At 32.8% G+C, this 15,619-nt stretch overlaps 1 protein-coding gene and 1 long non-coding RNA gene across 2 annotated transcripts; one reads left to right on the plus strand and one right to left on the minus strand.

Moving 5' to 3' along the window:
• Positions 1–1,952: 1,952 nt before the first annotated feature.
• On the minus strand, positions 1,953–13,762 carry LOC103496674 (uncharacterized). The gene is made up of 3 exons (XM_008458622.3): positions 13,251–13,762; positions 4,191–4,538; positions 1,953–2,562 (listed from the first exon to the last, which is right to left on the minus strand). The coding sequence occupies exons 1-3, from the start codon at positions 13,574–13,576 to the stop codon at positions 2,007–2,009; spliced, it is 1,230 nt and encodes a 409-aa protein (XP_008456844.1). The 5' UTR covers positions 13,577–13,762; the 3' UTR covers positions 1,953–2,006.
• On the plus strand, positions 7,492–12,230 carry LOC127151271 (uncharacterized). The gene is made up of 2 exons (XR_007824124.1): positions 7,492–7,972; positions 9,100–12,230. It is a non-coding gene; the product is annotated as an uncharacterized LOC127151271 (long non-coding RNA).
• Positions 13,763–15,619: the final 1,857 nt, after the last annotated feature.

A 15,619-nucleotide genomic window follows, 5' to 3' on the forward strand; every position in this document is an offset into this window, starting at 1 on the left:
AAAGCTAAACATGCTAAAGAGGAAAATGGGAACAAAAACTAACCTTTGTAGAATCTCCAAAGGACTTCTTGAATCTCCTAAGAACACCACCAAGTCTTCCTCATTATTTTCAAGGTGAGAATTAACAGAGAGTTGTGGGCTTTTGTGATTTTGATAAGAAAATTATGTTTAGAGAGATTTCCTTTTCTTCTTGGAACATAGGGATAGTCCAAAATTGAGAGAACATAGAAATACCACAATGAATCTTCTTAATATCTCAACCATTAAGAGAGATGGAGGGAAATTATCAAATAACTTTCTCCATTTGTACACCTAAAATAACTCACACAATAACTCCCTTGGGAGTTACTTTATTAATTAAATAGATGTTAATTAAAATAAAACAAATTAATATAAATTTAATCTATATTATATCTCATATAATATAAACTTTATATTATATCATATATAGCATAACCAATGGTTTAGATCTCTCTTATGATCTATAGTTTTAATATGAATCGAATCCATATTAATTTTAACCTATAGTTTATTTATGAATCTTATCGTATTCATATTATTATTATTTGAATCCTATTCAAATATTAACTTCTCTCATAAAAACTTTATATTATAATGTATCAAATACATTATATTAATTGCATCATATAAAATTTATTCCCTTTAATCAATTTGAACAATTCAAATTAAACCAAAATAAATTTGATTCTCATTTATCCTTATTGAGTTAACAAGGGGACTTTATGGACCTACAAATTAAAGCTCCAATGATATGAAATTAATTAATTAAACTTTATTAATTAACTATCAGTTATTCCACTAAAGACTGATAGTTGCACTCTTCTTACTGTAGATATATTTTTGTGTCCATTAGATATAACCAATCAATAGTGCAATGACCCTTCACAAATTGTTCGTAAGTACAACAAGGCCAAAAATTACCGTTTTGCCCTTGTATTTACATCTAACTTCTTAAGAACCACTGATTCCTCTAGTGAACAATAAATATAGTACCACTATAACGAACTCCTCTCAGACCAAGAGAAGGTGTGGAGCCACATTGTCCAAGCCCTGGAATCAATCCTTAAGAAAACAATTTCTCTACTTACTCTATCTATAGAGAATGAGTGAATTCCTTCTTCTGTAGCTATGTTCTCAGCTCCCCAATCAGACGAATGCTCAAAATGGTAGGCATATTGGGTTGGCGACATAGGCCACTCTCACCCATGAAAATCAAAGGACTGCATTCATAGGCAGGAGTTCACAACTTAGTCAGGATTAAGGTCAAGCCACCTATGGTCATATTGGTAAAATGTAATCTCTACTAGTAATGGTGTCAATAAGAGAGACTATTCATTTCATGGTCCGATCAAACTCTTTGTATAGAATACTCTCGCTCTAATGTCTTGACATGAATGATTAGGATCAAATTATTTGTAGCACTTTAGAACAATTGTAACAATAATTACTAAAAAGCAGGTCGTATTCATAGTGCCACCAGGATAAGGTATCTAGCCTTATCCATCTACTATAGACTATTTAGGTTATCACTTAAACATGATCCACTTGTATGTCTTCATAACATGATCCACCTGTATATCTTCACATACATGTTTAGGTTAGAAGATAACCTTGGATGTTAATTTATTTGTTTTGTGGGTTAATGAAACTAAATGTCAAATAAAATAAAACACTTTATTTTATTAGATAAATAAATATTTGTATAATATATACAATTATAAATTATAAGACCACGAGATTTAGAACGTCAACCCGAACAATTACAAGATAAGTTTTCACACTAGATTTTATAGCTCTACTTTGTTAGTTTAAATTGTCAGATATTTTGATCTTCACCTTTTTACAATACAAATATTACTGATTTTATGTTATGTATTTCAAAATTAGAGAGTAATTTAGATAACGAACTTTCTTCATATAAGTTATGGTCAAACTAAAATAATATTTGGTTGTAATAAGAAGGTAATTTATGATGATGTTACTTGCTATTCCCATTTACATTTAATGGTATGAGTGTGCCTGAAATTATATTTCCAAACCAAGGCTCCATTGGATCTCCTAAGAACAAAGCTTTCCACCAACATATAAAGGCTAAATCTTCTCCAACCATTCTCACTTGTAATTTCTTCTACTTTCTCCACCCTCACTACTTTCTCTCCACTGTTGTCGTTGTCGTTTTCGCCACTGCCGAACCAGCCTCCCGCTTCTTGCACCCATCTCATCTTCTCCAATAGGGCAATGCTTAGTCCTATGCCCATAGCTTTCCCACCACCGTCTAATCTATTACAAACCTTAAACCAAATGAATCCCTTTCTATGCTCATCTCCTCTCTCTCTCTTCGCTTCTCTCCCAGCTAGCAACACGACCTCTCTAGCAACGTCGATGGTGACAGTCACGATGGACCTAGATTCGTCGTTAGGGCTCTCACAAGAGAACATTTGTTCCCAACATTGTTCGAGAGTGAGAGAGTAAATTGGTGATCTTTTCATTTGCTTTCTTATGCTCATTGAGTTCTCCCTCACAAAAACAAATGGGCATAACCTAATTCAGAAAGAGAATGAAACATATATAAAATAATATAGTAAACCAACTAAATAAACTTGTAATATACGATATATATGTTCGTACTCCTCTAGTCATTCAACCTTTTTAATTAAATTTTTGGCTTACTTGACTTATTTTATCTGAAGAATCTATTATAGTGTATTATACAAAATCATTTGGTTGATAATTAAGTAAATTGATGTCCTTAATAGAAACTTATTGCTAATCTAAATGATGAAAATTATATATATATAAAAAAAAAACAATTAAAAACCTATTTGTACTTCAGAGATTATTAACTATACATTAACGAAAATTTAAGCATTCAAGTTATAATTTGAACATTCAAATTATTCATAATCGAAAGTGAAATGATGAAGATAACGATGGCATATGACAAGAAAATAGAATGCAATATTTACTTAATGATTTCATAAGCAAAATCAAATTTAAATTAAAGTGAAAGTTAAACAATGGAATTATAAAGAATAAGAAAGAAAAGAGAAGAAAGAAAGAAAAATAAAAAAGAAGGGAGAAGTAAGAAGAAGAAGAAAAGAAGAAAATATAGATGTTAGTGTGTGGTGATCTCATAGATTGAAAATTATCTGAGTATGAGAAATCAATAGAGAAGCCAAAATTATATTGACCAGAATCATCCTTTAGAAAGAAAAAGTTGATTGATTAGTAAAGAGAAAAGCAAATTGGAAAAACGCCACCCCTAAGATTCGGCGCCTATTGAAATTTTGCTAACGATACAAATTGAGATCTCAAAACAAAAATGAGTGTTTAGCAACTACTCTTTTTAGTTTTTAAAACATGGATTAGTATTTTAGACAACAAAAAATTAAATTTAAAAATAGGATGGATTGATAGAGTTAATCTAAAAAAAACTAATGTCTCGTTGATAACTATTTTGATCGATTTTTTAAAATTAATCATATTTTCCCTTATTATTTTACGGTAGGATTAGAATCTTTGTTATCACAAAAGTTGTATTTCCAAATTATGTTCTTAAAACAAATACAAGTTTTTCTTTCTTTTTTTTAAAGAAACAACTTCTTCTGGTCTTTCAAAATTTGGCCAAGCTTTTGAAATATTGGTAAAAAGTAGATAATAACACACATTAAATTTAGAGATGGAAGAAGTAATGTTTATAGGCTAAATTTTCGAAAACAAAAAATGGACTACCCTTAGACACCCTTTCATCTTTTGTTTTTAAAAATCAAATCTATTTTCTTTTATTTTTTCAATATAATGATTTACATCTTTGTTGAATTGAAATTTTAGCTAAATTTCAAAAAAAACAATTTTTTTAAAATATATATATATATATATATATATATGTATGTATGTATGTATATAGTTTTCAAAACTTAGACTATGATTTGTTAAAATATAGGTAGAAATAGATTAGAAAGTAAAAAGAAGAATATCAATAGACTTAATTTTTAAAAATTAAAAAACTAAAAACATTGTTAGCAAATGGGACCAACAAAATTTAAGTTTAAATTGTTAGGAGGTGCATGGGAATGAAAACATAATTATATTAAAGGGATTAAGTAGGAAGTGAGTTTGGGGAATGAAAGCAAAAAATAAAAAATAAAAAAAGAAAAGGAAGAGGTTACCATTTCCCGACCACCACAGGAGGAGAGCGAGTGGTAAAGATGGGGAAGTTAAAGTCAGGAAGAAGCTCTCTACTAGACGAGTCTAAGCCAAGAGCTTCCTCAAATGGAAGATGCAAAGTTGATGAAGAAGAAGAAGAACGAAGTTTCCATCCTTTAGTTCGGAGAAACTTTGGTGGAACACCATCGGGAGCGACTGACTGAGCGAAGAAACCACCGTTGTGGTACCTGTGAATCTGAAACTGTTGGTAGATGTCTTTCAAGTTGAAGGGTGATGGCTTCTTGTCGCTCAAAACGTCCCCGAAGCAACATGTTCTTATGTCGTCTTCTTTTGAGCATTTGTATGCCTTCCTATTGGATGGGGAGAGATTAAGATGTTGTTACCAAATCGAAAATAAAAAAATCTATTGCGTGTTATTACTAAAAATCAATACAAAGAGATTCATGTGATTTACTAATAGTGTTACTTACCTTCATGTGTAGATGACAATAGTAATATTATTATTTAACCCACGTAAATATCAAATAATACTATATTATATGTTGGATCATTCGAGATTGTCACATTAAAGAGTAAAAAACATTTTAATAAATTTAAAATAAAATAATAAATCAATTTTAAATTATAAGAGGTATGTTACGCATATAATTATAAATATATACCATTATTTTAAACATGACAAAATATATTTGTAAATAATTTTGGAATGTTTAAGTAATTGTATTTGAAAAGATGTGTTTATCGTAATTTAACCGATATAATAAAGATAAAGATATTTGAAAAGTTGCATTTATGTCTTCTCTTTCTTTCATCACTTAATGTTTGATTGTAGTGCAGTTTTTTCTTGCTACTATTTTTTTTTATGGATTTTAGATTACAATCAATCAGATTGTTATTATTCCTCGTATCAAGAGAGAACATGACATTCAACAATGTTTTCGAGTCTTAGTAATGGAAAAGTTAAAGAGAAAATAAATTTTATTTAAAAATAAATTAATGGTATATAAAAACTATTATATTAATGATAAAATTATTATATTAAGGTTTGCCCTTCCTTTTTATCGTATTTCTTCTTTGTGGTCTTTTTCTTTCCACCGTTTTTTCTCTTCTTCTTTTGCAATTTTTTAGATATTTTCGTTTTTCATTCCTATTCATTTTATTTCTTCTGCAATTTTTCTTTTCCTTTCCATCATCTTTTTCTCTTCTTCTGCAATTTTTCTTTTATTTTTTTTTTCAGATTGTTATTTGGTTCAATATCGTGTGCTAAATATAAAAGATCTATTTTTTTTTCATTTTTTTCAAACTGTTGGTTGTTTAAGATCGTGTGCCAAATATAAAACATCATGAAAAAATTGTTGAGATATTGGATAGCCAAATTTAAACGATCCTATTGCAAAAATAGTCAAACCTAAACGATCGTGTACAAGGAATCTTAGAAATTTTTTTTAGATTTGGGTAGCCAAATTTAAATGATCAAATATAAATGATTGTGTACAAAACCTAAATGATCATGTAGCAAAAAATTTTGATTTTTTTTTTGTATCAAATCTAAACAATCATGTACCGAATATAAACGATCGTGTACCAATTTTTTTTTTGAAAAAAAATCGTTTAAATTTGGCTACTCAAATTTAAACAATCTTGTACCAAAAGATCTTGAAAAAATCGTTTAGATTTGATTACTCAAATTTAAATGATTAAATATAAACAATTGTGTGCCAAAGAATAGACAAATCTAACGATCGTCTAGCAGAGAATCTTAAAAAAAAAATCGTTTAGATTAGGCTTACAAATCTAAACGATCAAATCTAGATCGTTTAGAAAAGACACTTATCATATATACATTACTGGTATCTTTTAAGTTATTTCGTATGCAAGTTAGGCAAAACAAATCTCCTTATTTAGATCTCATTTGATAACCAACTGACTTTTTTTAAAAAAAAATTAAGCATACAAATACTATTTGCACATCCAAATTTCTTCTTTTCTTATATACTTTTTATTAGTGGTTAAAAAACAAGCTTAACTTTTGAGAAGTAAGAAAAAGTACCCTTTAAAATGTCGTTGTTGTTTTTAAACTTTGACTAAAAATTGAAACATTCTATTTAGGAAGATGTAAATCATTGTAAAAAATAGATTTCATTTTTTAAAATAAAAAATTAGAAACGAAACTATTAACTAAAAGAACTTTAATATTCGTAAATTTAGGCATATTAGAAGTTTCAATAGCTAGGTAGATTTTAAAAAACCAAACGACTACTCAACTAATAAATTTGGGTTGCCGTTTTAAAAGAAGAAGAAAAAGAAAAATCCATTTGTTAGAAAGAAAATATTGAAATAAATGACAGGTAGTGGTTTTCATTCATTGATCTTTTCAAAAATATAAAAAAACAGCAAAATATTTATACTGTATAGAACAATTTTAAAAATTGAAAAAGCCCACATGCTCAACATGGAAAATACCAAAAGCGTCCTGTCAACAGCGTGTGTAATATATTTGGTAATGCGCGTAATATATTTGGTACATGATCGTTTAGATTTGGCTATTATTTTACACGATCGTTTAGATTTGGCTACCCCAAATCTAAACCAAAATTTTTTTCAAGATTCTTTGGTATAAGATCGTTTAGATTTGGCTAAACGATTTTTTTAATTCTTTTGAAACGATTTTTTTCAAGATTCTTTTTATGCACGATCTTTTAGATTTGGTTACCCCAAATCTAAATGGACGAGAAAAAGAAGAAAGACGACGCACGCAGAAAAAAAAAGAGAAGAAAGAAAATAGAAAGAAATCAGATTTGGTTATCCAAATCTAAACGACATAAAAAAAGAGAAGGACAAGAAGAAAGACGATGCACGCAACGAAAAAAAGAGAAAAAGAAGAAAGAGGATAGAAAGAAATCAGATTTGGGACGTAAGACGTTTTGCAGCGAAAAAAATAGTAAAAAAAGAAAGTCGGTTTGCAGAGGAGAAAAAAGATGAAAGGACAAACTTAGAATATTTAAAAAATGACTAACTTTTGGCCTTTGTTATACGGATCGTAAATTTTTTAATAGTTTGTTACATTTATGAAAGTTTCTCTTTCATTGATTGTAACGTCCCAAAATTTTGAAGTATGTTCTCAACATAATTGCTTTATGTTATCGAGAATTTAATTTGTTGGGTGTTAAGTTATTTAAGTTTGGAAAGAAAAAGAAAAAGAAGGATATAAATTTTATACTAAAATAAAATAATATAATTTAATATAAAATAATATAAATTATATTATTATTATTAAATTTCTTTTGAAAACCTATAATCATCATCCTCTTTGTACAGCCGCCCCCACCTATCTTCTTCTTCTTCGTGTTTCACCTCAACCCGCAGCCTCTGTCTTCTGCTCTCCGTGCACCAGCGCTGCTTTCCCCTCTCCTCCCCTCCGTAAAGCTCCTTAACCGTCGAGTCCCTGCAAAGCCCACTGTTCGATTCAATCGTTTACACCTCCATCCGTACGCTCAACCCAGTCTCCGTCGCACGCAAATCCCAGTCGAGAGCCACCTCCCACCCAATTGCGGCTCGTTCCAATCTGGTGAGTCACTTCCTGTTCGTCAGCTTCAACCCCCAGACTGCGCACGTCGCTCAGCTTGTTACCTCTTTGTTTGAGCCGCACGCCACAACGGGTTTCTCCCATTTTCGTTTTCCAATCGCATTCCTCACGAACCCAGTCGCCGCCGTATCCTGTCCGCCTCCCTCTCCGTTTGCACGTCTAGAATCGTCGTCACCTACAGATCCGCCAACCGTCGAGGTTTGTGTTAAAAGTAAAACTTGTGGTTTGATGTCCGTTTTCATAGCCATTGTCTTTTTCTTGATGTTGTATTAATTAGTTTAACTGTGGTTTCCACCTTGAAGGTGTCATTGGGTTATAGCACTCAAATTCCTTAAGACTCTATTAGGTTCGGTTGGAATTCAACTTTCAACTACTTGAGGAAGTTGTGGAAATCGCTATAGATTGTTTTAGAGGAAGAGAATTGTTTGTGAAAGTAACAGGTCCTTTTTATTTGATTTTGTTTAGTTTGGATCGTTTGGATTATGTGCGAATAAGGATTTGTAGCTATCTCAAGGTAAGGGATCTCTACTACTGGACTCGATTTTGAACTGAAACTTATTGACTGATACGAATGTTATAATTAATGAATGCACGGATTCGACTGCTAAGAGTAAGAAGATAAGCGTAGTTAGTTTACACTTTTGGGTGAGTATAGCCGACATGAGTGCTAATTGTAGTTTTTTCTATACATTGATGGGTCGTACTATTGGCCGAATATAGGTGATGAGGATTGACTGCTGTATGTACCTTAGATACATTGTTGGGTTGTGCTGTGAATGGGTAGTGACATCTGAATGTTTTGTGTAGTCTATGCATATTATTGAGTTGTGCTGTTGATGGACTAAGGGTTCAGGACCGTCATGTGTAGGTTGTATATTTACTGATGGACTATGGTGTAGACTGAATTAAACATTATGCATAGTATAGATCACTTGTAGTTTGTGTTATTGTTTGGGTTGAGACGATGTGATTGTCAGGTGTAATTACATGATGATTAGTTGATTTATTGACTGAACCTGGACTGTCTGACTGATTATACTTAGAGACTGGACTGTTGGTTTGGGCTATGTTGTGATGTGACTATTGTAGACTGTTTATAATGAATTGAGGGGTAACAATTAGTTTTATCTATGAGGTAGTGTACCTTACAGGCATGGTGTCCTACGGGATCGCCACATGTTGTGTATCCTTCGGGATCACTAGACTGATATGTGTATCCTACGGGATCACTAGACTGATATGTATGTTACTATCCTATCGAGACCAGTAGTGGGTCTCTTACTGAGTATATTTTATACTCACCCTTTTATGTTTAACTTTTTCAGGTAAAGGTAATGTACGAGGCAGACCGGCAAGGGGCAAGAAGGATACGTGAAGGTCATATGGAAATGTCTAGTTATATTGCTTCCGCTCAATGTCATTGTTGTTTTTGTTTTGAGGATTTTAATTTAAGTTTTGGTTAGAACATTTGTTCATTTGTTTTGTTTGAAATTCCATAGACTATGTTTTGAAACTTTTGGAATTAATTTGAAATAGGGCCCGAAGATGATTTTATTACATCTTGAAGTTTTAATGAATTTTGATCAAGTTCTTAATTGAGTTTTTTATGTTAGATGTCGAGTCTTAGCAGTAAGTAATGACCTCAACTTAGACTGAAAAGTTGGGTCTTTACAGTTGGTGTCAGAGCCTAAGTTTTAGGTTATGTAGACTGACTTATGATGTAAGTCTATGTTTTGTGTCCCTATGGCTAGAACGATCATTTACCGCTCGTTAGGTATGCTCTTATGAATTATATGTATAACTCTATATGTATGATCTTGCCTAAGTTAAACTGCGAAGTGAATTATTGTTGAGACTAAAGGAGTTACTGGTGGTTATTAGGAAAATGCTACCAAGAAGAGGTTCTTATAGGAGTGGTCAAGAAGGTCGAGGAAGTGGAGCAGGATGTGTCCAACCTGGAGTGCAACCGTAGTTCAAGCTACCAATCCTGCTGCACCAGTCACTCATGCAAACCTCGCTGCTATGAAGCAGAGGTTCAGAGACTTAATTATGTAGACGCAGACACCGCAGTAGCTTGTCCCGCCAGTTCCTACTCAGGCTCTAGTCGAACCCCAGAGCGTGCCAGACCAGCTGTCAGCAGAGGCTAAACATTTAAGGGATTTCAGAAAATACAATCCTAAGACTCTTGACGGGTCTTTAGAGGACACCACCAAGGCTTAGATGTGGTTATCTTCTGTGGATACCATATTTTGATACATTAAGTGTCATAACAATCAGAAGGTTCAATACGCCGTGTTTATGTTGACAGACAGAGGCACCGTCTGGTGGGAGACGACAAAGAGGATGCTAGGGGGTGACGTGAATCATATCACCTGGGAGTAGTTTAAGGAGAGTTTCTATGTGAAGTTCTTCTCTACCAATTTGAGAGATGTCGAGCGGTAAGAGTTCTAAACTTGGAGTAAGGTGATAGGACCGTGGAGTAGTATGATGCTGATTTTGACATGCTGTCTCGCTTGCTCTGAGGCTGCCAGGGCCAATAAGCTTGTTAGAGGTCTCAGGCTAGATATCCTGGGCCTCGTTTGAGCCTTCCGACCTGCCACCCATGCTGATGCACTGCATCTGACAGTGGATATCAGTTTACAAGAGAAGGCTAATTTGTCCAAGATAGCAGGAAAATGGTCAACCTCATGATAGAAAAGGAAGGCTGAGCAACAGAGGAACTTGAGATTAGGTGGCGATCTACGTCATTTTCAGCAAAAATTGTTTGAGACAAGGGAACTGGCCAGAGAGAAGCCATTATGTACCACCTGTTGGAAGTACCATCTGGGTCTTTGTTTGTTTGAGACTAAGACTTGCTTCAAGTGTAAGCTAGAGGGGCATACAACTGATAGATGTCCTATGAGGATTACTGGGGTTGCTCAGAATTAGAGAGCAGATGCACCACAGCAGGATAAGGTCTTTGCTACGAATAAATCTGAGGCCGAGAGAGCAGGCACTATTGTGACAGGTACGCTTTCAGTGTTGGGGAATTATGCCTTAGTTCTGTTTGATTCTGGTTTATCACATTCCTTTATCTGTTTTGTATTTGTATCACATGCATGCTTAGAAGTAGAACCCCTAGATCATGTCTTATCAGTGTCTACTCCATCTGGGGAGAGTATGTTGTCAAAAGAAAAGACAAAAGCATGCCAGATTGAGATAGTGAGTCGTGTAATAGATATAACATTGTTAGTCTTAGATATGCATGATTTTGATGTAATTCTAGGTATGGATTAGCTAGCTGCTAATCATACTAGTATAGATTGTTCCCGTAGGGAGGTGGTGTTTAATCCTCCTACAAGGACCAGTTTTAAGTTTAAAGAGGTAGGAACAGTAGTATTACCTAAGGTGATCTCAACTATGAAAGCCAGGAAGCTACATAACCAGGGTACCTAGAGTATACTGGCCAATGTGGTGGATACTAGAGAAGCTGATGTTTCCTTGTCATTAGAACCTATGGTGAGGGATTATCTAGATGTTTTTCATGAAGAACTTCCAAGATTACCCCCTCACAAGGAGATTGATTTTGCTATTGAGCTGGAACCTGATACTATTCCTATATCTAAAGCTCCTTACAGAATGGCCCCAGTTGAATTGAAAGAGCTGAAGGTTCAGTTGCAGTAGTTGCTTGACAAAGGTCTCATTCGACCGAGTGTGTCACCTTGGGGTGCACCAGTTTTGTTTGTTAAAAAGAAAGACGGGTTGATGCGCTTGTATATTGACTACAGAGAGTTAAATAAGGTAGCTATTAAGAACAAATATCCTTTACCTAGGATTGATGATCTGTTTGACCAGTTGCTGGGAGCTACAGTGTTCTCTAAGATTGACCTTCATTCAGGATACCATCAGCTGAGGATTAAGGATAGTGATATATCGAAAACAACATTTCGTTCAAGATATGGCATTATGAGTTCATTGTGATGTCCTTTGGATTGACAAATGCTCCAGTAGTGTTTATGGATTTGATGAACAGAATCTTTAAAGACTTCTTAGACACTTTTGTAATTGTTTTTATTGACGATATTTTGGGATATTTCAAGACAGAGGCAGAGCATGAAGAGCATTTACGCATAGTTCTAGAGACCTTTCGAGCCAATAAATTATATGCAAAATTTTCAAAATGCGAGTTTTGGTTGAAGCAGGTATCTTTTCTAGGCCATGTGGTCTCTAAAGATGGCATTTTTGTGGACCCAACAAAGATAGAAGCTGTTACTAGTTGGCCTCGACCTTCCACATTTAGTGAAGTTCATAGCTTTCTGGGTTTAACAGGCTATTACCGACGGTTTATGGAGGACTTTTCTCGTGAGCTACTCCCTTAGAGAACTCATTTACATGGGTGCAGAATTTCAGTAGAACTCATTTACATTATATGCAATGAAAAATGGATGAATAAAAGGTGAATAAGAACTTTTACCAATGAAGGGTAACTTACAATCATGCAATTATATGCTATTCGAGATAAAGATGAGAGAGAGTTTTATATTATATTACATTTAATTTAAATATATAAATAAAAGAAAAATAAAGAGAAAGTGGAGATAAAAGTGTTAGCAAAACCTTTTAGGATACATATAATAAATATTATGAAGCAAAATCATTGAGAGCAGAAAAAAAAAAGATATATAAATAATTTAAGGTAAGGGAGAAGAGAAGAGACAAGTAAGGTAAAAGGTTAATTCCTACATATATTCTATTTCATATAACATCTTCAAAATATTTTAATTAAAATTTCCACAAATATTTTGTATGACATTAAAAGAGGTGATAATAATTTTCTAAACTTAAGTTGATACTAATTACCCAACTAAAATTAATGATTCAAAATAGTTGTTGGAAATAGAAAACTTAAATGTTTTAAAATTAAACCTAAATTTTCTAAATTCTCACTCTTTTTTTTAACCCGATAAATAGTTTAACTTCCTAAAATGTAAGATGTCTATTCTAACATGTTGTTCGAAACATCACTTAAAATTAGTTTAGTAAGGTATTAAAAATATTACCTACAAGACTAAATAAACACAACCATACATCATATTTTTATATATTGACAATAATTCAAAAGAGTAATTAGATAGTTTTTAAAGTCTCACTAAATGAAACACACACAAATTTAAAAGTTAAAAAATAAAAACTGGTAAAATTTTGAATAAAAGATTTGAGTTCTTCAACCAATTGTGAAAATAAAACTACTATTTTTAGTTTCAAAAGTATTTTCCTTGATTTTAAAAAATATTAATTAAAGAGAAAATAAAAAGAAATTAATAGACGGAAGAAGTCTTAATAGAGTTTAATCTTCAAATTACTTTTTGTTTAAAGGAAAAGTCAGTATGTGTGTTAAAGAATACATATCTATGCATAAGAAATAATAATAAATCTTCTGATAGCAATATAATATTAGAGAAAAGGAGGAGGGAAAAACAAGAGAAAGGAAACTAACCCTTTATGTTTGCCACGAGCTTTGATAAGATAGTAACGATTAGAAGAAAGAGGACGATCAAGAACGGGAAGCAACCAAACTTTAGTGGATTTTGTTTCTTCATATTGAGAAGAACTATGAAGAATTGTCAATATTCTATCTTGTGGAAATGGCGGCTTCTTAATACTCCTTCTCTTGCAAATCCCCCAACAGTACGAGTCCTCGGCCTCAGCTTCCTCATCTTTCACCACGAAAACCCCTGAAAACGGACCCTCCGATGCTGCCACCGGCATCGAAATGCTGCTTGGTGACCTTCTAAATAAGGAAAGAGGCCGACTCACAAGCATTGTTTCTCTCTTTCTTTTTACACCCCTTCTCTTTATACAAGCTCTATTTCTCTTTGAGAGTGGTTTGGAAGTGGAGAAGAGGGGATTTTATTAGAGGCTATTTCTTTTCTTTCTTATCAACTAAGAAAAAATGGAGGGTTAATTTATTGGATATGGACAACATTTGACGATTAGTGTTTGAAACTTTTAAGTGCCCTTTAGTACTTAAGCTTTAATAAGGAACGATTTAGTTTTCTAACAATAATTAAAAAGTTTCTATCATGAAAATCTTATCATTTTTATTACATGATGAACTTAATCTTCATAATACACAAATCAATTTTATTTTCAACCACTTTATTGATTACATGCATAAGATATTTGATTAAATTTTCAGAACAAGATTAAAATGCATATTTTGGTTTGGGGGAGGGAGTGAGATGCAATTTGAGATGAGAAATATAATGGAAGAAAAAGGAAAGAAAGTTATTGGTGAATGGCGACTCCAATTTTGGTCTGATAAAGAAGGTATAATAATTAAAGGTTGATGATGATAAAGAACATCCCCACTTGGTTGTTTTTCTTTGTTCACTTTAGGTAGTCTTTGATACGGCTATATATGTTTGGTTCTTTAAGCAAACTTATATGAATGGCCACTTTTATTTGGATGTGTTTTCGAGATTTCTTTAGAGATTTGGATATAAAGGAAAATAATAAATAAATTAAGATTCGTGCCTCAGCTTAAAGATCATATATAAATCTCCAAAATTGCATCCCATTAACACGAAGTAATATATTGGTTTCGAAAGTTTTAGCTTCGTATTATTAACTCTTTGGGTTTTTGGTTCTGTAAAACTAGGGTCACTTTTGAAAAAATATTTTAGTGAAATTAAGTCCATAAACAATGTTTGAGGATTAAATCCTCAAGTCCAATCCAAATTCGCGGATAGATTGAATGGAAAAAGTCAAAAATGCCCCTACAACACTAGAATCAATTCGTGCTCTACCTTTTATTTGATAGATTGTCATCTAATTACCATCTAATTATTAATCGATTACCATATGTTTATTATTATGTTTCCCGCTCCTTACTAGATCTTATTTCCAAGATGCTAGCTAGCTTTATTGAGTCACTCAAATGAAGGTGGACTTATTGATATAGGTAGTAACTTTAAATTCTTGAAGTCTTTATTAACTATATTTTCATATCTTCAGGATCCCTCTCATTTAGATATAATATTGCTTCACTCATGTTCCTGTCCTAAACTTAGAGCGTTACATGCCCACTATTCGTAGTATGCGGTTGGATTTAACACTACAACAAGTCGGGGGTCTCCCGATACGTGCATGCATCGGCGAAGATTATAAACGTGTCGGAGAAGACTATTCTTACGTACATCCTCAATCGGGAAGAATGTCGACAGAAACGCGTCAGGGACCCATTGCCGACGTGCAACCATCACGATGTCAAGAAAATCCTTCTCCCGACATTGATTTGGTCGACGATGATAAAACATCGACACAACCTCACCCTTGATGTGACATCTATGCGTCGGTTGTAGGCCACTATCGACGTCCCCCTTAGGCATCAGGAAAAGGCTTCTCCCGATGTGACGTCGAAAAAATCTCCCCCGATGTTTTCAATAACACATTAGGGGAAGGGCATCTATTCTGATGCTTTGGGTGCGTAAGGAGATATTTTAAATATAATTTTTTATTTATTGAAAATTTCTTTTTTTAATCATGCAGTATTCTTTTCGGTTCCGATTCGATTTATATTGAATAAAATTGTAGAAAATAAGCAACAAATTACTAAATGATTATATAAAATACCAAATAAAAAATAAATATATTATAATTAAATGTTACATTTGTTGGTTTTATATCTCAAAACTCGTAGAAAATAAATATAATTCGTTGACTGTTATTAATAAAGTGTTATTATTATAATTTCAATAAGTGGTATTGATTATATTATTAGTTTTGTCTTAATAACCTAAATACAATAAACTAACATCCTAAGCTGTTTGATGAGTCTTGAACAATATGTAGAGACATACAGGG

The sequence above is a fragment of the Cucumis melo genome, chromosome 10 (genome assembly GCF_025177605.1).
Source record: "Cucumis melo cultivar AY chromosome 10, USDA_Cmelo_AY_1.0, whole genome shotgun sequence".
Classification (NCBI taxonomy): Eukaryota; Viridiplantae; Streptophyta; class Magnoliopsida; order Cucurbitales; family Cucurbitaceae; genus Cucumis; species Cucumis melo.

Coding starts and splice junctions, on each gene's coding strand:
- LOC103496674 (XM_008458622.3), bottom strand. CDS start 13,576: ATGCTTGTGAGTCGGCCTCTTTCCTTATTTAGAAGGTCACCAAGCAGC. Junction 4,539..13,250: donor GCTCGTGGCAAACATAAAGG/GTTAGTTTCCTT, acceptor CCCATCCAATAG/GAAGGCATACAAATGCTCAA. Junction 2,563..4,190: donor CCTGTGGTGGTCGGGAAATG/GTAACCTCTTCC, acceptor TTTCTGAATTAG/GTTATGCCCATTTGTTTTTG.